This window comes from Gopherus evgoodei, chromosome 7 (genome assembly GCF_007399415.2).
Source record: "Gopherus evgoodei ecotype Sinaloan lineage chromosome 7, rGopEvg1_v1.p, whole genome shotgun sequence".
NCBI classification, from domain to species: domain Eukaryota; kingdom Metazoa; phylum Chordata; order Testudines; family Testudinidae; genus Gopherus; species Gopherus evgoodei.
Window position 1 is genome coordinate 107,166,994 of NC_044328.1, and position 21,653 is coordinate 107,188,646.

At 50.0% G+C, this 21,653-nt stretch overlaps 1 protein-coding gene across 1 annotated transcript; it reads left to right on the forward strand.

Annotated features, from left to right (window-relative positions):
* LOC115655271 (collagen alpha-1(VII) chain-like) lies at positions 1–20,297 on the forward strand (the record flags this gene model as incomplete). The annotated part of the gene is made up of 18 exons (XM_030570523.1): positions 1–66; positions 750–821; positions 1,008–1,043; positions 1,129–1,209; positions 1,627–1,680; positions 2,470–2,523; positions 2,609–2,671; positions 3,461–3,523; positions 4,574–4,690; positions 5,894–5,971; positions 6,180–6,233; positions 6,547–6,595; positions 6,954–6,986; positions 8,165–8,254; positions 9,243–9,338; positions 11,165–11,281; positions 18,271–18,450; positions 18,639–20,297. Coding segments are annotated over 18 exons (1,353 nt in total), but the record flags the coding sequence as incomplete, so codon positions are not given.
* Positions 20,298–21,653: the final 1,356 nt, after the last annotated feature.

Genomic DNA, 21,653 nt, shown 5'->3' on the forward strand with positions numbered 1-21,653 from the left:
CGCGGCCTGAAGGGGATGGAAGGGGAGAAAGGCGACAAGGGTGACCCGGGCCTCCCAGGAGAGAAGGTACGTGAGTGAGCAGCTGGAGGACAGGCAGGTGGGTATGGGAGTATGTCTGACTGAAAGCTGTCCCAGAGGCTTGGAAGAAGCCACAGAGCACTGGAGGCTTGGCAGGACTGAGAGCAGGTGCTGTGATGACTGGGCACTGTGGAGCACAGCCAGCCCAAGGACCTGGGAGCTGGACGCTTTGTGCCCTTTACTTGCTGTGAGTGCAGCCATCGAGAGACGAGGGGCTTTAGGCTGGTATCAATGGGAGCTGCAGGGCCTGGTTATGGAACAGAGACCGGCAAGGAGGAAGACGAGAGAGGCGGGTCACTGGACACTGCAGGAGAACAGGCTCAGATGTGATGGAACAGGCTCAGTTCCAGCCTGCGTCATACTCTGCTGATGGCTCCGGGGCACCCTGTCATGGCGAGCGCCAGCCTCGCTATGCCACTGGCAGTGGTGGGGGTGCTCAGCAGAGAGTGGCCCCTGGACACCTTCTTTCACAGAGGTGCATCAGTCTGACGTGTTGGCTAGTGAGTCACTGCTGTGGGGAAGCTAATCAGGGACATTTTGTTTCTCTCATTTGGGGACCTTTTGTTAGAACCTAATATAATTTCAGAGGCTGGTTCTCTCCCTCCAGCTGCCTGGTGGGAGCAGGGGGCACTTTTCTCAGGCTGTGCACTGATGTGTGCTTTCACCCGCAGGGAGGAAGGGGCGAGCAAGGGGAAAAGGGCTCCACAGGCTTTCCAGGAGCACGCGGCCCAGGGGGGCAGAAGGTAAGAATAGCCACAGGTGCACCCAGCCCTGCATGTGCCACTTGTGCTCAGATGTAGGTGTGCCCGCAGGTGTGTGTGCACACAGGCCTGCTAGACCATCTGCTGTCCCGATCCTGGCATGTACCTGCAGGCATCACTCCAGCACCCAGCCCCTCCGGCCCTGACCCAGTGTCTTTTCCTTTCCAGGGTGAAGTTGGCAAATCGGGAGACCCCGGAGAGTCGGTGAGGAACTTTCCTGTGCTGCTGTTTCTCGCCCATTGCCCAGGAGCAAAGCCCGAGAGTCACTCTACATTTCCTCTTCCTCCAGGGCCTGCCAGGAAAGGATGGAATCCCAGGAGCAAGAGGGGAGAAAGGGGACATAGGGCCATTGGGAATGCGAGGCCCGAAGGTGGGCATTTCCTTTGTCTGTCTGTCTCCTCCTGTGACCCTGAGAGAGCCTGCCTGCCTGCCTGGGCCAGACGTAGCCCTAAGGCAGACCAGAGGGAAGCTGAGCCCACTCACGCCAGTGTCTTGGGGCCAAGCACCTTGGGGAGAGAGGAACCCCCCGTGTGCATTCAGGATCAGTGTCAGGGAACCCCCAGACCACCAATTGGCCCCTGGAAATGGGCTTGGACACAGTGCACCCTCGTAAGAATGTGTTCGGTGGCCTCAGCTGCAAGACATTGGTGGCCTTGATAGCCCGAATTTCTCTCTCTTGATAACTGATACTCAGCATAGATCCTGCCTGCAAAGCCAGCCCCCTGCCCCAAGAATGAGTGGCAAAGCGGGTCACAGAGCTGTGTTGTGACTTCTCTCTTCACTGCAGGGGGATCGGGGAACGAAAGGTGCCTGTGGCCAGGATGGAGATAAGGGGGAGAAGGTGAGTGTTCATGGGTGTGCATAGTTGACCCCCCCTTCTCCACCCAGTCAGCAGAGGTGGGGACACTTGGATCCAGAGGCGGCAGAGCCACCACGCTAAAGGAAGGTGGGACTGCAGTTGGTTGGGATGTGCCAGTGAAGCTGCCCAAGAGCCCCGTGCTCCTCGCAGAGCTGAATGGGTCCCTGGGGAAATGACTGATGCTTAAGGGCTTCTAAGGGAATAAAGGCTGCCCTGGGGGCCAAGAGGCTTATGGGAGGTGGGGACAGTTCAATCCCCATCTGGTAGAACCCAGTGGAGCTAACTCTGGGCCCAGTCTCGTCCCCAGGGCAGCCTAGTCATGTCACTTGGCTGGGGTGCTATGGAACTCAGCTCCGCTAGACCAGCACTGGCCCTCTGAACCACCAGTGAGGTCTGTGTGGCAGACGAGGGAGGGGCCTTTGAGAAGCCTCAAGTATCAGCCCTGCAGCACTGGAGGGCCCCAGGGATGCTGTGGAGGCTACTGAGGAGATTGAGGAAGGTGGGGGGGACCCTCAACCCCACCCCTTTGGAGCCCTAGTGTTGTATGGTGCAGCAACCCCCAACCCAGGAGGGGTAAGTCCATGGGCACTGCTCAGTGAACTTGCTTCCCTTGGAGTGGAGGAGGAAGCCATGGGCTGGATATAACTCCATCGGTGAAGCAGTCTGTGCTCTAGGTATGAGCCCAGCATGGAGGGGCCAGGGCACTGCCTGGGCTGGTTCCCCATTACCCTGCTGTCTCCCCTGACCTGTGTCTCCTTCTGCCTGCTCTAGGGTGAGCCGGGGATTCCAGGCCGAATGGGACTTCCAGGAAGGAAGGGTGAGCTGGTAAGTGCACCCAGTTGGCTCCAAGAGCAATGTGACATGAGCACACCTGGACTGGCCAGAATGAACATCTGGTTTGTTTTCCTAGGGAGAGCTGGGCATGCCTGGAACCCCAGGAATCCCAGGGAAAGAAGGTCTCATGGGACCCAAGGTAGGGATTAAGGAGCAATAATGTTTGGGGGGTGGAGTAAGGTCTGTGGATGAGGGGCTGCCGAGGGGCTTGGTGATCGCCCTCTTCAGATCCTGGCCTTCACTGGCCGGAGCTGCCTCGCTGGCTGTTGGTTAATAGCGCCTGCCACGGCACATGCCCACGTTATGTGCAGACAGTGGGATTTCTCCAGTGCTGCTAATAGAGGCACCAAAGCTGCCAGAGGCTCCTCATTAAGATGATGCTACAGACCTTTCCAGTGCACTCAGACCTGAGCGTGGGGAAGTCATTAGATGCTGGGACATGATGTTTCTGATCTAACTCCTGTTAGACTCTGTACAAACCTGAAATTTGGGCACAAGCTCGCCTGACAATGGCACCTCTACCCCGTTGCAGATTAGCTGCTGGGCCAAAGGGCCTGTTCCCTGGGACCCTGGCCAATTGGGGGGCCCAGGAAAATGGGCAACCCCGTGCTCTGACCCACTCCTCCCGCCCGGCGCTCCTGCGGAGTGGGGCAAGCCCTTGCACCCCGACAGCACGCCCTGGCTGGGGCGTCAGGCTGGTGGAGTGGGGCAAGTCCCTGAGCCCTGATCCACTCCCTAGCTGGAGCATCGGGCTGGCAGAGCGGGGAAAGCCCCTGTGCCCCAACCCTGTTCCCCGGCAGGGGCGCCGGGGCGGGGCAGAGACTGCAGGAAGAAGAGGCAGCCTGCTCTGGCTCCACAAAACTATAATCCGCCAGTGTCCCTACCCCAAATCTCCCTAGAAAAACCACCTTGTTCTTTGCCTTCCCAGGGTGACAGGGGATTTGATGGTCAGCAGGGAGCCAAAGGAGACCAGGGAGAGAAAGGAGACCGGGTGAGTTCTGCTTCACTAAGGGCCAGACTCCAGTGCCCTTGAAGCTCATGTTAGTGGGATCAGAGCTTATCCCTAAGTGCTTAGGAGTTTGGTAACTTCCCCACAGGAGCCTTCTGCTGCTGCTATTGCAAACGCCAGCATGATGGCAGAGCTCTGGTGCCCCGACTTGCTAATTGCTGGACAGTTTTCAGACAATGACCATCAGTAGCCTGTTGCCTGTTAACCAGAACCGGACACTGATGTGTCCTGTTGGGTGTAAGGATCTGCCCGGCCAACTGGAAAACCGTGATTTTCTAACCAAGACAAGGGTCCCAGCACTGACTTGAAACTCCTCAGTATCCTCCCTTCCAGAGGATTCTGGCACGGCAGAGCCAGTGCGTCAGGCTGTGGCAAAAGTGGGACTGGAGCAGAGTTAGTTCACTGTTAGAACTCCCAGCTGGTGAGAGCACTCACAGCCCTGCAGGCCTGATGGAGAATATCTGTGATTCTTCCACTGACAACTGGTACTGTCTGGCATCTCCCCATGGATCCACTGCTGTCCTGCAGCTTGGGGGTGGAGGTAATGGGGGGGTAGAGCATCTATGCCATATTGCCAACCCCAAGTATTAAAAAATCAGGAGTCGAGCCCTAAAAAAATCCCAGGATTGGCTGGCTGAAAATTTGACTTTTTTTTAAAAGGACTAAATGTTGGGTTCTTTACCTTCTGGTTTGGGGGCCTTAAGGATGCACTCGGGACACATTTTTCAACTTCTCTCTGCGACCAGGAGGGCGAGGCACTCGATCTTTTAAAAATGCAAGTTGAAATTCTCATGTAATCACAGAATTTGAGGAGCTGGGGTTCTAAGAAAACCCTCAGATATGCTGGGTCCTGTGATGAAATTGTGAGAGCTGGCCACACGTGTCAATAGACAATGTCTATCTCAAATGGTACAGAGCAGATCAGTGCTGCAGGAGATTGACTCGGTGTGCGCCAAGGTGCCAGTCTGTCACACTCTGTTTGTACTGCCCTGTGTGGGTCGTGCCCCTCCTAACCCCTGCCTCTTTTCTCAGGGTACTCCAGGCATTATTGGCTCCCCAGGCCCTAGGGGCAATGATGGAGCACCTGGCCCACCTGGCCCACCAGGTGGCGTTGGCCCTAAGGGCCCTGAGGGGATTCAAGGGCAGAAGGTAAGAACCTCTTCCCTGTGCATGGCCATTTCCCTACAGTTTCTACCTACCCCTCCCGACCAGGGCAGTGTTGCCCTCTGAATGGCCAGCAGGTGGTGAGCTCCTGTCTTCTGCTGCCTCTGGAACTCCACAAGGAAACAAAAACTGGACCCCAAACCCCAGTGCTCTCCCAGCCCTGGCAACAAAGGGACCAGTGTCTGAGGGGGAGCAGCGGCCTTTTCTGTGCAGCATTCAGGAGCAAGAGACCACCTGAAGGGAGAGAGAGAGCTTGCAGGGGTTCCTTGGCAGGCGCAGGGTAGAGAAAGCAGTTCCCCTTCCCCTCCCGTCTGTTTCAGTTCTGCCTGGTCATATCCCCATCCCAGGGCAGTGAGGAGGGCCCCAGACCTGGCTGCAGTTAGCAGGCAGCGAGGAGGTGGTAGTTAGACTCTGTTTAAGCAGGATCGGCTCCATCCACCTTCTGAATCTATGAACGGTGCCATGCGAGTGATGTGCAGAGGCTGTTGGAGTGACAGGCAGTGTTGCTCACTGGTTAGAGCAGGGAGCTGGACGTCAGACTACTGAGGTCTATTCTCAGCTCTGTCGCTGGCTCACGCTTTGACTTGGGTCAGTCTCGTAACCTCTGTCTGTATCTCTGGGATGATTTCCTCGCCCTAAAGGGATGGTGGGCTTCGTTAATGAATGCTGCAGCATGCCTCTGACCCTGTGCTGGAAGGCACCCCGCAGGGGTGCAGTGTGTTCACTCTGGTTGTGTTCTAGAGCACTGCTATTTCATGACATCCCATTCACCCACAAGATCAGCTTCAGGATTGCACTGAACCCAGGCCGAGGACACCGTGCGTGGTGTCTTCCCCCCAGTGCTGCATTTTTGGTCAGAACAGATTGCTCCTCTACGGGACAGTTCTCACCTGCAAGGGGCAGGGGACCAGCCTTTGAGGACTTCTCACTGGGGATAGGGAGATGAAAGCAGAAGAGTCTAATGTTTTGGAAGCGGCTGAGAAATCTCTCTCAAAATAAGTGAGACTGTTAGGCGTACCAGCTCATTTAGAGATGCGTCTAGGGAACAGCCCCATTCCCTACAAGAAGGAGTTCTGGGGCATGGGGAGGATGGTAGATCCGGTTCTGGGATACTACCCTTCTCTGGGTGGCCCAATCCTAGACCTCCCCTTGCCAGCCAGTGTCTCAGTGTGTATGTTCCTGCTGCAGGGTGAAAGAGGCCCTCCAGGGGAGTCGACTGTAGGGACCCGAGGCGTCCCTGGGATTCCAGGAGAGAGAGGAGATCAGGTTTGTAAGCATGTTTCTGACCCGTTGGATGTGCATTGCCTGGTCGAATGCTTGGCTCTGCTTGGACGTATTCGCTGTACCTAGAAACCCACCCCCGTCAGGCAAAGAGGAGAGCTTCCTAGGGGGCTGCCAGTGTTCTGCAGAGGGTGAGTGTCTCCTGGCTCAGGGGGTTGCATGCCTCTTGATTTCCTATTTGGCTTTTTTTCAGGGGAATCCGGGACTCGAAGGCTCAAGAGGAGAGAAGGGGGACCCTGGCATGACGGTGAGAAGAGAGCTCCCTGAGGTCTTGGAGCAAAGCCCTGACCCGCAATGACAACACATCAGTGCTAGTGTGCAGTCAGAGCAGTGGGATACTTCCCTCTCCCAGTGGCTGAGACTGGCTCTTATCCTGCCTTCCTGCATGGCAGGCTCGAGGCCTTTTCCCCTTTACAGTTTCCCTCCAGGTCTGGCTGGAGTAGGGGGAGACTGCTCTTTTCCCAGTGATCCCCAGAGCAGCTGAGGCAGGCTCATGGTGGGCTGGGGAGGCCGGAAGGCATCTCTTCCCTCTCTCTCCATTCCCTTGGTTTTCACTGCAGGAACAAGAGATCCGCACATTTGTCAGGCAGGAAATGAGTCAGCACTGCGGTAAGTGAGGCTTCACCTTCCACTTGGGGCTGATTGATTTCTCAGCAGCACCACGGCTCCGATCCCTTATCGCTACAGAATCGTCCCCTTCGCTGTCTCCTCCTCCGCCCTGTGTCTCTTTGCCCCTTCCTCTCCCCTTCTTTTGGTGACGTTGCATGTGGCATGACTCCCACATCTGGAGTGTTCAGAGTACCATGTGCCAGCCCCATGTGAGCATTAGGGGCCTATCAGCCTAGTCTGGCACTCTGTCCCTTTCCTGGTACCTGGTGGCGAGGCAGGTCTGTGCCAAGTGGCAGGATGCTGGAGAAGGCTTTCCCCATGGATTAACCTCCTCTTTTCTCTCTTTCTCTCCACACAGCTTGCGGAGGGCAGCTCTCCTCTTCTGAACCACGTGAGCACTGATTTCTTGAAACCCCCTTGTGCACCCTGTAATCCCAGTTTGGAGTGCTGAGCAGCAGCCCTGTCATTGATGAGCAGGTCCATTCTCCCAGATATGTAGCAGGTTTCATGAAAGGGGCATGGCCCCTGCTGGAAGGTCACATGCAGCTAGCTTAGCCCTGTAGCACTGATTGCCAACAGAAGAGGCAGCCCTGTGGAGATGCTGGCTTGGCAATGAGCCCTTGGAGACGTGGCAAGAGTGACTGGGTTGATCGGGGAGCTGTCACTGAGGGTGACTGGCTAAGCCAGGAGCAGGAGATAATAATGGAAGCTGGAGTAGCAAGGGCAGAAGAGGTGGTGAGTGACATGGTGCAGTTTGAAACATTCCTCAGTAAGGTCTCAAGTCTGGCAGCACTCAGGGTGTCAGTGAGTGCAGTGGGGATTCTGAGGGGGTAGCACCAAGGAGAGAATCCCTATAGGCAAGGAGCACTCAGTAGACGCCAAGCCTAGAACTGCCAATAGGGCAGTCTCAAAGCAGAGCTCCAGAGGCCGGACAGGAATGCATGGCCAGGCATCTGACAGCAAAAGGAGCGTCCCCAACCTGAGACAGCATCTGACATGCTACACCAAGATTAGCGAACAGAGCGTCACAGCAGCCATCCCTTCTCTGACCCAGGGTCCAGTGCGGCTCTCTCCCACTCACTTGGGACAGACTGCCAGTGGGCAGAGTGACTTATGGGTAGTCATGCCTGGAGAAGCCAATACTTGTGATACCAAGGCACCAAATGCATGGTAACAAGCTTGTAAAAGAACAATTATTTTAAAAGCCAGGTCTGAGAAATCACTGTATCCAATACACTAGAGTAAGGAGAATAAGATGGCACAAGGACATTGAGAGACTCATCTGGGGTAAGATCTGTTCCTGCACAAGGGCTAAGCCTGGTATGGATCAGGGGAGGAAGAAAGAGGTGAGTGAGGGAAGGGAAGGAAAGAGAGGGCTGGTGAGGAAAGCAAAGAAGAAGAAGGAAGGAGGGTTTCATACCGAAACGGTAAAAGAACAGCTGAAGAGTAGGGAAGAGGAGGCCAGCAGAGCAGCCAGCAGCGTAAGTGTGGCAAGGAGGAGCTATGTCGCAGAGGTAGGTAATGTTTGGGCAAACATGAAATGAATTATTTGCCTGATTGTTCTCAAAGGAGGATGGGGGACACATGCATGGAACAGACAAAAATCTTCCAGGAGAGGGAGAAGAAATACCAGAGGAAATCAGGATCGCGGCAGAACAGGTGATCGAGAAAGCAGAGCATCTTTCTAAACCACCCGTGCCAAACCCACCCAGAGCAGAGCCAAGCCGACTCCATCCTTGAATGGCTAGAGAGAGTGAGAGAGATTATCTTCTAGTAGATAATTCCACACTGTTTCCAGCCAGACCCAGCAGGCTGTACCAAGCTGGGAAAAGGCTGAGTTTAGAATCAGAAGCGTCATTCGTACAGGGCACAGTGTTCAGAGGCTTCTCAGCATTCCTGTAGTACTTTCCTATTTGTGTGTAGAATCTGTGACCACATGCCTCATCCAGAGCCGTGAATGAGCCTGCCTCATATCTGGGAAGACCTGTACTGTGCTCGTCTGTGTCTTGTCTTGTCATCCATTGGTGTTTGATTAGCTGCTGCCTCATTGTTTTTGTATATCATTCAAACTCTAACCCACCAAGGACTGTGTTCAAGAGCATGTTTGCCGGCTTCAGGAAGCCCAGTTCTACTGAGGGGATGGGGTGGATGAAGGGAATCTGAAGAGAATATATCTCCTTGTGCAAGCACCCTGCCTGCGGGTCTCTCTCTGCTGGTATTTCCAGCATCTATATTGCCATCACCTTGCAGTGGAGTAAGTAGGGTGAATTTTTCTATATAGCCCATGTCCCAGAGGTCCTGTCCCATCAGAGGCAGGATACAACTACAATGATTATGCCACAAGCCAGGGCTGATGCAGACAAAGTGCTGTTGTTCAGTGTCCAATGGAAGCCGCAGGAGGTGGTCCAGACCTGTAAATTCCAGTAAACTATGGTGCTTCTCTCTGTAATGGCTATTTCCTCCCATCTGTCTCCAACGCAATGCTAGTTTTGCACCCTGTCTGGCTGTCTGTTAGCAGCCCTGGAAGTGGACAGCGTTGATGCTGCTCTTGAGCATTGGCCCATAGTTTGTCGGGGGGGGAGGGGGAGCCATGTCAGTCTTTTTCATGTCCTGTTTGATGTCTGTGCTGTGTCCTTGCCTCTCTTAGGTCTTCTCCCCAACTATCCATCCACCCAACCACGCCCGTCTGTTAATGCTCATCTAGTCCCTGTGCTTAAGTTGTCACACGCTGAAGAAGAGGAAGGTGAGTCTTGTCTCTTTGTGGCCTGTCATAATACTCATTCTCCAGTGCTGTCTTTGTGAGTCCTGCATGGAAGCTTTGCCATTACAGTGTCCTTCACTTGCAGGTACCAAGTCCATTGCAATACCTGTCTTCTGTAACAGTAACTCAGAGAACCTAAGGCAGCTGCAGGCCATTTAAAAGTAGAGTTCTAGCTATTTGTTACTACCTTAATGCTAAGATGCACGTAGGTATGGGCCATTGTATTATGACTTAATGAAAGGCATATGCGTTCTCGCAGTGACACAGAACATAGAGGGATGTCTTTGCTATGTTGTCAAACCCCAACCATCTTTGGATCAACTGATCAGAGGGACAGGCGAGTGAGAGTGATGTGCAGAATGAAAGGAGTGTTGTTTATCGAACTGGAGTGCACGAGGTGCTCAGGATGAGTGGGTAGGTTCATGGAAAGATAAACAGTGACCGAGTAGAGGAGTAAGTGTATCACTTGGATAGATACTGCAGGATGGTCACATGGTTTATTGAGGGGTATGTAATGTAATGGATGTGTGAATGTCCGGGATGACCGGGGTGTGGATGAGTGACTATGAATGGAGAGTAGATGAATGGATGGGTTCATAGGTTGAGGGGGTGAAAGGTATGGGAAGAATGATGGGAATGTGAAGGCAAATGTGTAGAATGACTAGAAGGATTGATTGGCTGGATGCTACAGCACAGCTGGTTGAAAGTGAACTGTAAAGCAGCATAGGTTGATGGGTAAACATCTAAACCTGAATTGCATCCAGTAGTAAGTGAAGGTGGCACAAATCCTCCCTCTAGCTCAGGGGTGGCCAACCTGTGACTCTGGAGTGACATTAACTTCTGAAGAGCCGCATATGTGGCTCCCTATATAGACACTGACTCCGGGGCTGGAGCTACAGGCACCAACTTTCCAATGTTCCAGGGGGTGCTCACTGCTCAACCCCTGGCTCTGCCACAGGCCCTGCCGCCACTCCACCCCTTCCCATCCCTTTACCCCCCCCCCCGAGCCTCCTGCACGCCATGAAACAGCTGTTCGGGACGTGCAGGGAGGGAGGGGAGGCACTAATTGGCGGGGCTGCCAGTGGGCAGGAGGCACTGGGAGCGTACGGGGGAGCTGACGGGAGGGGCTGCTGATGTATTACTGTGGCTCTTTGGCAACGAACATTGATAAATTCTGGCTCCTTCTCAGGCTCAGGTTGGCCACCCCTGCTCTAGCTCCTTTTCCAGCTTCTCTCTTGTCCCACTGAGGTAGGGCACAGAGAGATTTGCAGAGATAAGGCTCCAGGGAGCGTGTACATTCCCCATTTATTTAATTGTTAGCATTTTCGGTGACAACCTTTGCTTCTCCTGTGCCCTGCCCCCACACACCTCTTGTCTGCTCTAGAACGTTTTGTATCCATTTTCCTGCCATAGTGACCCTTCCAGTAAAATGAGCACAATATTTTCTAGTGTAGCCGTAGCCACACAGTTCCCTGTGCTGCACCTTCAGGCAAGTGACCCCTGTGGTATGGTTAGTCACTGGGCAGTGCAGCCAATTCATCTCCCCCTGGCTACCTTTGTGCAAACAAGCCAGTGCACCAGCTGGGCAACTCCGTGGCATGTTGACCAGGTCTGTTACTGAATCTGCCATTTTCATTAGCTGCTCCCAGAATCAAAGCTGAAGGCTAATTGTCATCATCCTAGGAATGATGGGGGATGAATTCCCACATGCCTCGTCCAACAAGTCCAGCGAACCCATCCACCTGCCCTTCTGACCCTGCACTTCGCTGTCCCATGGCCCTTCTCATATGGCCACTGTTATTTTCCAGGGCACGAGGCGCGTGTTGTGAACACAAATGACCCTGAGTATGAGCATGTCTACGCAATGGAGTACTATGAAGAGGGCCTGGAAGCTGATGGGACAGAGAGCACCATGCTGAGCGATGGTGAGTTTCCTTAACCTTCCAACAGCTCTGAGGAAAATGAGACCTGCCATGAGACTCTCGAGGGGGGAGCAGAGAAAAAGAAGCAGCCTTGGTTTTATGAGGTCCCCTGCCTTTCTAACCTAGTCATTAGGAGTTGGTAAAGTCAATGTGCTTGACTGCTTCCTGCAGTGAGGCTACAGAGCCTTTCACCTCTCAGTCACTGTACCCAGCCTGGCCCAGTGGAAGTTACCACCATCTGAAGGCTGGTTGGTGGCCTATGTGAAACAAGTGGGTGGGTCTCCAGTTCTTAGTGGACAGGCACCCAAAAAACCAAAATCACAGCACAGCTGGCAAACATTTCCCTACTTGATCTCACTTGTGACAGAGAAGCCAAGGACTCGTTGGGCCATGGAGACTGAACTCCTCAGGCACAACAAAAGTGGTCTCCAGGAAAAAAGGCGGGATCCTCCTGTTAAATATGCTCAGTGGTAGTATTTTATGTGAAACCTCAGCTTATGTAGCCTGTATTTAAAATTCAAAAACCATGTGCATTGTAACTGCTATTTAGTAAAATCAACTCTTGTAATGCAGCAGCAAGGTGGACACCTCCAGTATCAATGAGTCAGAAAATAAGTCCTTGTAAGCTTAAAGAGGTAGAAGAGAAGCTTTTATGCTCTGCTTTGAGACATGATTTAAGAGCAAGTTGCCTAGATCCTTGTAGATGAGCCCAGGACTTAGCCATAATGTTGGCACGGACAGTAGATGTCACATCCAATGGGAAGCATGATGACTTTGAAATTGCCATTTATGGAGACCTCACTGAATGGTGTTGGATAATCAGGAGAGAAAAGACCTCTCTAAGGTCTGAAGCTGCTGATTTTCTATAAAGCTATTTGGTTGTGGAAATTTGGAACCAGTGGTCCCTGGAGGTATTTCATAAGGGTTCCAGGACATTGCTGGCCTTTCCTGTCTCATAAAAAGTAGATCCCAACAGAAAGCTCCAGCAAAAAGGAGGACCACAAGGTTGCCACCAGGAGAGGAGATAGCATAGCAATGATGTACAATAGTTTAAGTTCTGAAGGATTTTCAAATGATTCTGCTACTTTCGTGTTGCTATTTCTCCCCATGCAAGTTGGGATGCCATTTTTGTGACTTCTGATCTTGAGTTGAAAGGGCAAGTGACCTGTGCATGGTGTGGCCAGGGAGAGGGCTTTGATACAGGTCAGGGAAGCCAGCATCTTCCACCTTTCAATCCTGATACTTGTGGGCAAGCCAGCTCTGGAATATGACCCACTCATCCTCCTGTCTTGCACTGCCTCTGTGAAATAAACCCAGAGGTTTTCCTGAACCCGTAGTCCATCCATTAGCCTTTCCACTTCTTCTCCACATATGGGAAGTCAGCTTTAGGAGGCTTCTCCTCCGGCAAACAGTTACTTCCTAAACAGGTATTTTACTCCCTGTTTGTAAAAGTGATCACCTCCAGGGCAGCTCCTGAGCAGGGCCAGCAGAGGAGAGAGACCTCTGAGGAAGATAAGAAGCAGACCTGCCTGATAACTCTCCTGTCAAAGGTGGAGCCACCAGTCTCCTCGTCCACCCTCTTTTGAAACTGTTAGACCCAATTTCTTCTCCCAGCTCCCAGTAAAGGGACTGATAAGCTCAGTGGTTTGTGCTAACCGTGACCCCTGAGTAGTATGGTAGAGATCTGGCATTTGCTTGCAGGGAGGAGGTGGTGCCGGTCTCCCAACTGTTAAGTGTCCACATCATGGCTGAGTAAATAAAAACTCTTTTGTACTGTGCAGAAGGAAGGAAGAAAAAGGAAACCTTTGGGTGGAAAACAAAGATCCTCCTCTTGTAGTCTCTGTGCCCTGCCATGTTATAGAGGATTCTATAGAGGATTCTTACCCCTCCAAGAAACAGCAATGCCCTGAATACTGAGCATCCAGTACAGCAGAGATAATATTGGCACTTTGCTAAGAGCAATGTTTCTTGCTAATTTGCATGAAATGGAGCAGATAGCAGCCACTCAGGGAGAGACTACAGGTCCCAAACAGCAATGCTTCAAGTATCCAGATCACAGCACTGCATTGTGGCATCTGTTAGAGCAGGCGTGGGCAAACTACGTCCTGGAGGCCACATCCAGCCCTTCAGACGTTTTAATCTGGCCCTTGAGCTCCTTAGCCGGTAAGTGGGGTCCAGGGCTTGCTCCACGCCACATGTGCTGTGGCTTCGTGCAGCTCCCAGAAGCAGCGGCATGTCCCCCCTCTGGCTCATATGCAACCATGGCCGGTGGGAGCTGCAGGGGCAGCACCTGTGGATGGGGCAGCGTACAGAGCCGCCTGGCTGTGCTGCCACGTAGGAGCCAGAGAGGAGACATGCCACTGGTTCTGGGAGTTGCTTGAGGTAAGTGCCGCCCGGAGCCTGCATCCCTGACCCCTCCAGCACTCCAGCCATGATCCCTGTGCCACCCTCCAAACCCCCTGGTCCCACCCTCCTGTACCTCAGAGCCTGCACCCCCAGCCGGTGCCTTCACCCCCTCACCCCACCCCAGCCCTGTGCCCCAGCCGGAGCCCCCTCCTGTACCCTGAACTCCTCATTTCTGGCCCCACCCCAGAGCCCGCACCCCCAGCCAGAGCCTTCACCCCCTCCCACACCACAGCCCCCAATTTCTTGAGCATTCATGGCCTGCCATACAATTTCCATATCCAGATATGGCCCTTGGGCCAAAAGGTTTGCCCACCCTTGTGTTAGAGCCACAGTAAAGGTGAGGGTGATCACCGGTTGCATTTGGTTCTCTGACAATGCTTCAGCCACCAATCCAGTGCAAGGTTTGAAACACATGGATGGAGCACATAGGCTTTCAAGAGCTGATGGTTTACCCAGCAGATGTAAATCTTAGTATCAGGGTTCAGGACTGACAGCGTTATCTAAAGTGCTGACCTAGTACCAGCATAGGATCCAGGTACTGACCTTCAGGGTTGGGTGAGACGGTACTGTGACATACAGGGATACAATTCAGACCAGTGGGGGCCTATGTCACCCTTGCCCTGCAACCTCGCATGCCCTACAATGGCTTGCTGAAGTAGCTCCCACCTGGGCTGCTCACAAACAGCCAAACAGCATGCAAGCCACACCTTGCCAGTTACATCCTGGCTCTCACCAGTTTTGGTTCTACTGAAGAGTGACCCCAACTTGCCCTCAGTCCTGGATTTCCCCCCATAAATGTATGTCCTGTACTGCCCAGCCCTCTCCTGGACTGTGCAAATATTTTAAGTCCATTATTATTATTAGGGAATAATATATCTGCTTATTATCTTAAACAGAGTTACCGAGACACTTCAATTTAAACACACTGGATTAGATAAAACAGTAAATCAAGATTATAAACTACAAAGGGATAGATTTTAAGTGAGTACAAGTAATGAGTCATAAAAGTCAGAAATGGTTACCAGAGAAATAAAGATAAAATGTCTACTAGTGCCTAACTTAACAAACTATATTAAATTCAAGCAAAATTTCTCACCACATGCTTCCAGCAATGCTAACATGCCTCACCCCCAGAGTCCAGCAGCTGTTTTTCTTTGTCATCTTAGGTGCAATGCTTAAGACAGAGGGAGAGAGAGAGAGAGCAAGGGAGGTGTCCTGGGGTGTTTGCTCCTTCTTTTTGTAGTTTGTTCCTCTCTTGAAAAACACTTTCTAGCTGAGAAGTAGGAGACAGAATCTGTGTGGCAGGATGTTCCCTGCTGTTTTTCCTACATGTTTGAGCTTCCTTTGTTTTCCCTTCCTGCTTGATGACTCTGTTTACTGCTTAAATGCAAATTAAGGCAAACATACACTTCTTTGTTCCAAACAGACCTGTTTGAACAGTGTGGTGCTACATGGGTCTTGAACATGCACTCTTAACATGATACAGGGGGATCTTATTGTGATGGGTTCCCACCGGAGTGCCACCTGGAACTAGGGTACCACTGAGCCCTCTGACTGACCAGCCTGGGCTCCCACTCACACTGTGACAAACTCTAGACCACTCCCGGTCTTACACTTCCACCAGCATTTACACAGGCTGGGACACGCCCAGCTGCAGTTACATGCAGGCTCTGACCAGCCATTGCATGAACCAACAATAGAAAGGCTACAGCCAAAATTACTCCCAGCCTAGAACCAAGGAGCTGTACCATCCTGCCCAGATCAAAATCCCGACCAGTATGAATTTATTACTCAGTTCACCTCTCCCTAATATTGAGAGATATATGCACACTTTGTGGTAACTAAGCTGAGATTTTTCCCCAGACACCTGAAGGCACCCTGGTTTAGGTTAAAATATAAAACAAGATTATTAACTACAAAAAGATAGATTACAAGTGATAGCAAACAGAGCAAAGCAGATTATCTAGTAAATTAACAAAAACACGAATTAAGTTTAACATACTAGAAGGATAGGGTTTGAATTAACGATTTCTCACCCTGGCTAATGATACAAGCAGGCCTGCAGATTCTCAAGGCACAGGCTGCATTTGCTTTGCAGCTTGGGATCCCCACCCCCGTTCCAAGTCCTTTTCTTTCAGCACTTCTCTCAGGGGTTGAGTTGTGTGGGAGTGAAGAACAACAGATGATGTCACTCCCTGCCTATTATAGCTTTTCTATGTGCCAAAAACAGTTCCCAGCCCAGTTTGTGGAAGAATACAGGAACCCAAAATGGAGTCCAGAGAAATGTGGTCTGGTCACATGCCCTTGCAGAGTCATGGAAGCCATTACTTACAGGCTGGCTTAAACATTCACAGGAAGGCTTAGCTATTCCACAGCCTATTGTCTTTGATGGTGAACCATTAACTGTCAGGTTTCTTCATTGTTGTACCTGAAAGGCTGGCTGTGGGCGTTTTCCAGAGTAAGCCCATTTGAAATACAGATCCATAATCAATATTCATCACTTCAGATATAAAAATGATACATGCATACAAATAGGATAGTCATATCCAGTAAATTATAACTCTTCCAGTGACACCTTACATAACCCATGTACAAAATGCATCATAATTATGCCATAATCATATCATAATAATATTACTATGACAAATATGGGGTGTAGTGCCACATTTAGAACTTCAGATAAAATGTGTGTGTCAACACTGTATGTGGACAGTACTGACCAGCAAATTGAGTTTTGAAATGATACCTTACAAGGCATACTTTATACAAAGATTATTACAGTAGTGCATAGGGTGTGAATACAGGGGTGTATTCCATCAGACCTCCATCCTTACAAAGCTGCAGTAGGGTTAGCTACTGGCTGACCTGGAGGTAGCAGGTCAGGGTCCTCTTTCCTGGACAGGGCATCTGCCACCATGTTTTCTTCTCCCTTGGTATGCACAATCTCCATATCAAGTTCTTGTAGTATAAATCTCCAGTGCAGAAGTTTTGAATTTGAGCCTTAATTTTGTTTAACCAGATCAATGGATAATGATTGCTTAAAAGTCTGAACTCCCTGTTAAAAAGATAGAGCCTAAACTGCTTGACTGTCACACAACTGCATAACATTCTTTATGACAGAATAATTTTGTTCAATGGGCATCAATTTCTTGCTTAATAAAGCAATGGGGTGTGTGGTGGTGTTTTCTCCTGACTGCATCAGGATAGCTCTTAACCCAGGATCTGATGCATCTGTGCACAGTTCAAACATTTTATCAAAATCTGGACTGGCTAGAAGAGGCTTTTTCAGACAAGACTTTCTTTAGCTTTTCAAAACTCTCTTATCATGCCTTTGTCCATAAAACTTAGTTAGGCTATGTCTTTTTACATAGACCTGTGACTGCAGATACACAAACCTTCTGTAATAGTTTACCAGACCTATGAAAGATTGAACCTATTTTTTGGTTTGGGATATAGACCAATTTACTGTGCTTTCAACTTTCAAGGGTTATGGGGATATTTGACCTCTCCCTACCCAGTGTCCCAAAAGAGGAACTCTGGCTGCTCCAATTTGACACTTAAAGAGCTTTTATGGGTAGGCCTCCCTTTCTGAGCTTTGACAGCACTGTTTGTAAGAGTTTTTTGTGAGCAGCACAAATGTTGCCAAACATTGCAATGTCATTTACATTAAGCCCTTGCAAACCTCTGTGAACCATTCAACACTTGGCTGACCAGCCTCTGAAAGGTGGCCCCTGCATTAATTAACCCAAATGGTAACATTGTGAACTCAGAGCCATGTCGGTGATAAAAGCGGCTTCCATCTGTGCAGCCTTATCTAAGAGAATCTTTCAATAACTTCTACCAAATCAAAAAAGCTGAGATATTTAGCTTTGCTTACAATATCTAGCATATCCTCTATTTTAGACATAGGATAAGCATCTGGTACTGTAACCACACTGAGTTATCTGTAATCAACAAAAAACCTTAGTGATATCTTTCTTAGGGATCAAGACCACAGGTAGTGCCCAAAAGCTGTCAGACTCTTTAATTACTCCCAGGTCTAACATGCTTTGTATTTCTGAACAAATTGGTTCCTGCACCTTGCCAGCAGGCCTGAAGATCTGCTGGGAGGTGGCTGTGGTCTTTCTTTAATGATTTTGAGTCAGTCAAGTGTGTCTGCCCTGGCTTGTTAGAAAATTATGTTGTGGTTTTGCAGTATAGACAACACATCTTCCCTTTCAGCTGGTGTGAACGCACTTCAGAGATCAGTGCTTTCCAGAGTTGAATCAGTTTGGCATTCAGCCTTTAAATCAATGAGGTGGCATGCCTCAGTTTTCCTTTCCACAGAAGTATGACCAATGCAAAATGTTTAAGTGCCTTCCGTTCACATATAAACTGCCAACCCCCTCTGGCTCCTCTCCATTTCTCTCTAGCTGTACCTTACTGGGGGGTTGCCTTGGGTTCTGAACGGCAAGAGGCATACTAATGTCTTCTGATGATGGTTTGCTAGGTATGATGTCAGAGCAGATTTTTAAGCATCAATTTCTTTTCTCTCTCAGACCCAGGGAACCTAACCAGCAACTCTGTTCACTTTTTTTTCCTCCCAGCTGACCTCTGCAGCTTGCCCCTGGACGAGGGAGACTGCAGCAGATTCACACTCAGGTGGTATTATAACCAAAAAGTGGCAGAGTGCCGGCCTTTCGTCTACAGTGGCTGCAGGGGGAACCTTAACCGTTTCTACACCAAGGAGGACTGTGATCTCCAGTGCAGGCACCAGGCAGATTCAGGTAGGTGACCAGCAGTGCCACTTCTCTCCATTGCCAATGGATCTAGGACAGTAAATGTTCCTTTGTGCTGATTCAGCCCAGAATGTAGGTGAAAATGGGGAGGCTGTAACACCAGTCTGTTTAGGTGCTGGGGTGTAGGGGTCTTAACTCCTAGTCTGCTTTTACTGCTCTTTCCTCTTTCTCTGCAGATGCCCAAATTGCTGCTGACAACACATCAGATGGGAAGAGGAATGTGTAAACTGCCCTATTTTAGTGGGGTTTCCCTGTCCAAGGAGGAATTGACCAAAGGGGGAGAAGACCCCACCTGCTCTCTGAGTGAAAGACTCTTAACAGGCTCCTACAGAGGAACCTACTCTGGGCCTCCCCCAGGTCCCGGCCACACATGGTGTGTTTGGTCTGAGACTCTCCTTGTTGCCATCTCTGCTCCCTGCAGCGCTGCCCCACATGTCAGATTGCTGGAGCAGAGACTTGGTGCTATTTCGTAATGTGTTTGTGCTGCTCTTGGTTTTACTTTTTTATTATTATTTTTAAATTAAGGTGAAATTTTTATCAAATGGAAAAAAAAGATCTATAACCTCTTTAAAAAGCCAACAGTTTTGAATTAGAGCTTTTTTAACTTATGTGATGCGGATTAAGAACACACACAATGCGTTAGCTGGTCCAAACCTGTTCATATGGCCACCTGCTTTATTTCTGGTTCAAAGGCCTGTGGGCCCCTGCTTGTGAAATGGACTAGCCAGCTTGAATGTCTCCTTGCCAAACTGCTCCTGTGGAATTGGTGAACCACTCGCTCAATGAGCAGAGCTGTGAATGGCAGCATAAATGCACAAAGCCCCTGGTTTCAGTGCCAAAGTTTGCATGATGTTAATTCTCCAAAGGGTAAAATCTTCTTGGTTTCTGCGTGGAAGCTGCGCCACTCCATCCCCCAGGCACTGGAAATGCTCCTTCGTGTCTTGTAACTCTGTCCTTTCTTTTCTCTTGCTGTTTGTCTTTTGGGGGGACTCGTTGGGCTGTTGGCAATTCCACCCAAAAGGCATACAGGCTGCCTTCCTCTCCTGGCATATCCCAGGCATTTGGACTGGAGGAGGAAACACAACTCAGTTGGGCAGCCCTTGAATCTTAGAGATGCGATCTCATGGCTTGGAAGAGACTGACTAGGTGTCAGTTCTCCTCAGGCCCCCAGCAAGAGCCAGAGCCAGGGACCTTCTCTATAGGCAATTCCACCATTCTCAGCCCAACTCTTCTCTTAGCTCCATGCTCAGAAGCCCTCGCAGACAAGCACGTTGCAAATAGCAAAATATGGTTTACTGCTTGGCAGTGGAGATCAGCCTCTCTCTCTCATGGTCTGTGCATTTTCCTCTGGATCCCCAAGAAATTTGTTCTGCTCCAAAACAGCATTTCCCTCTGGATCCCCAAGAAATCTGTTCTGCTCCAGGACAGGATTTGCCAAAGGAAAGGACCTGGTTGGTGTCTCAAATCTCCATGCTCTGGTAGGACCAGACTGTTTGCACACTCCATTCACCATCATCTCTGCCTTTTTTTTTCAAACCATTTTATAGTAACTAAGGGTGGTGAGTGGGGCTTGTTAAAGGCACTTTCCTGCTGGCCTCTGCCAAATCCTGGATGTTAGCTACATCTCCCGTGTGCTGCTCCCCTGCACTGTGTGCTGCTTGATGTCTGCAAACATTCAGCTGGGATAAAACAGCTGCTGGGAAATTCAATTCACACGTGGATGGACCTCCAGTGCAATTTTGTGCCCAGGCAAAGGTGATTTTACAGAGGTCACTGGGAATATCCAAGACTTCTGATTAAAGAAAAGAAATCAGGATGTTGTAAAAATTAATTTGGGATTTGGAAAATCATGATTTTTATTTAATTACTAATTGAATTAACCTCTCAGGTTCCAGGCAGGGGCTTCACAGGGGTTAAGGCTGTAACATCTGACCTTGTTATGCCATTGGGTGAGGCATAGACAGCTGTGAAAGAGCAACAAATCTATCAAAGGAAACATTCCCCACCTTCTCTAAAATGAATTTCATTTGAAGAAGTTTCACCTTAATCCTGAACAGTAACCAACATTCTCAAGCAAGAGTGACAGTATTGGAAGAAACCCAAACAAAGGCCAGAGCGTGTTTGTGTACGTGTGTGGATTTGTCTGTATGATGCACATTGATCCACAGCCATTTTAACAATGCTTTTCTTTATCTTAGTGGTGCTGAACCATGTTATGAGAATGATCAGGGAAACACTGAGGATGGTGCTATGCTATTGTAAGTTCCTGCCATCGTACGACATTCTAAAAAGCTTTGTAAAGACTGTTTGCAATCCTGGTTTTATACCATCACCCTTTTTCCCCACCCAAAACGCTGTGCCCCCAGTTGAACAGTCTCGCACTCTTTCAGTTATGTAAAGTGTCAATACAAACCTCTCATCTTTACACAGCTGTTCTGAAAAGGGAAACAAGGGTAACGGTCAGATCTGAAACCATTCCAGTGGGTGGGTGTATATATGATATCTATATATTGCTGCACTGTGTGTGTATATATGTATACAACATGTGTCTGTGTGTCTGAATGCAAGGGAGGTGTCATTTAAAGCTGCAGTAATTGGAATCTGATGCAGTTATTATAATGATCACTAATGAGGGAACACCCTGGGCTAAAACACAGGCACAGACAGATTTCACTGGGGAACCACAATGTGACTCTTTAAAAGATTGTTTCTGTAGTCATAGGCTCATGTTCCTGTGGAGTAGCTTGAAACAGGTGTAGTTGAGGGAAATGTGACTGGTGTTTCGAGTCTAGGTACAAAGTGCCTGGCTTCGTGTGGTGCGGCAGTCTTGCTATTGAAAGACTGCCTGGCTCAACAGTACAGAGTAAGTACTATGCCTGGGAAGGCATGTGTATGCAGCACTGTTGTGATCTCAGTGCATTTACTTGGATCTCCATTTTGATTACAATTCAGACCCTTACTAAGGACGACTATTACTACTGTGTTTTCTGGTAATGGCCCAATTCTGAGGTCTTGGCTCCTGACACAGTCCTAAGTAACCAACAATATCTTAGAGTTGCTGATGTATCATGTCACCTGCCCAGCTGGCTGGAATTGTGCTGCGATGCTTTCAGCAACCTCCTCTGAATTTGTGCTTAGATCTTTGAAGAATGGGTGTGAGTGAGAAGCCCCCTGTTACAGTAATGGGCACT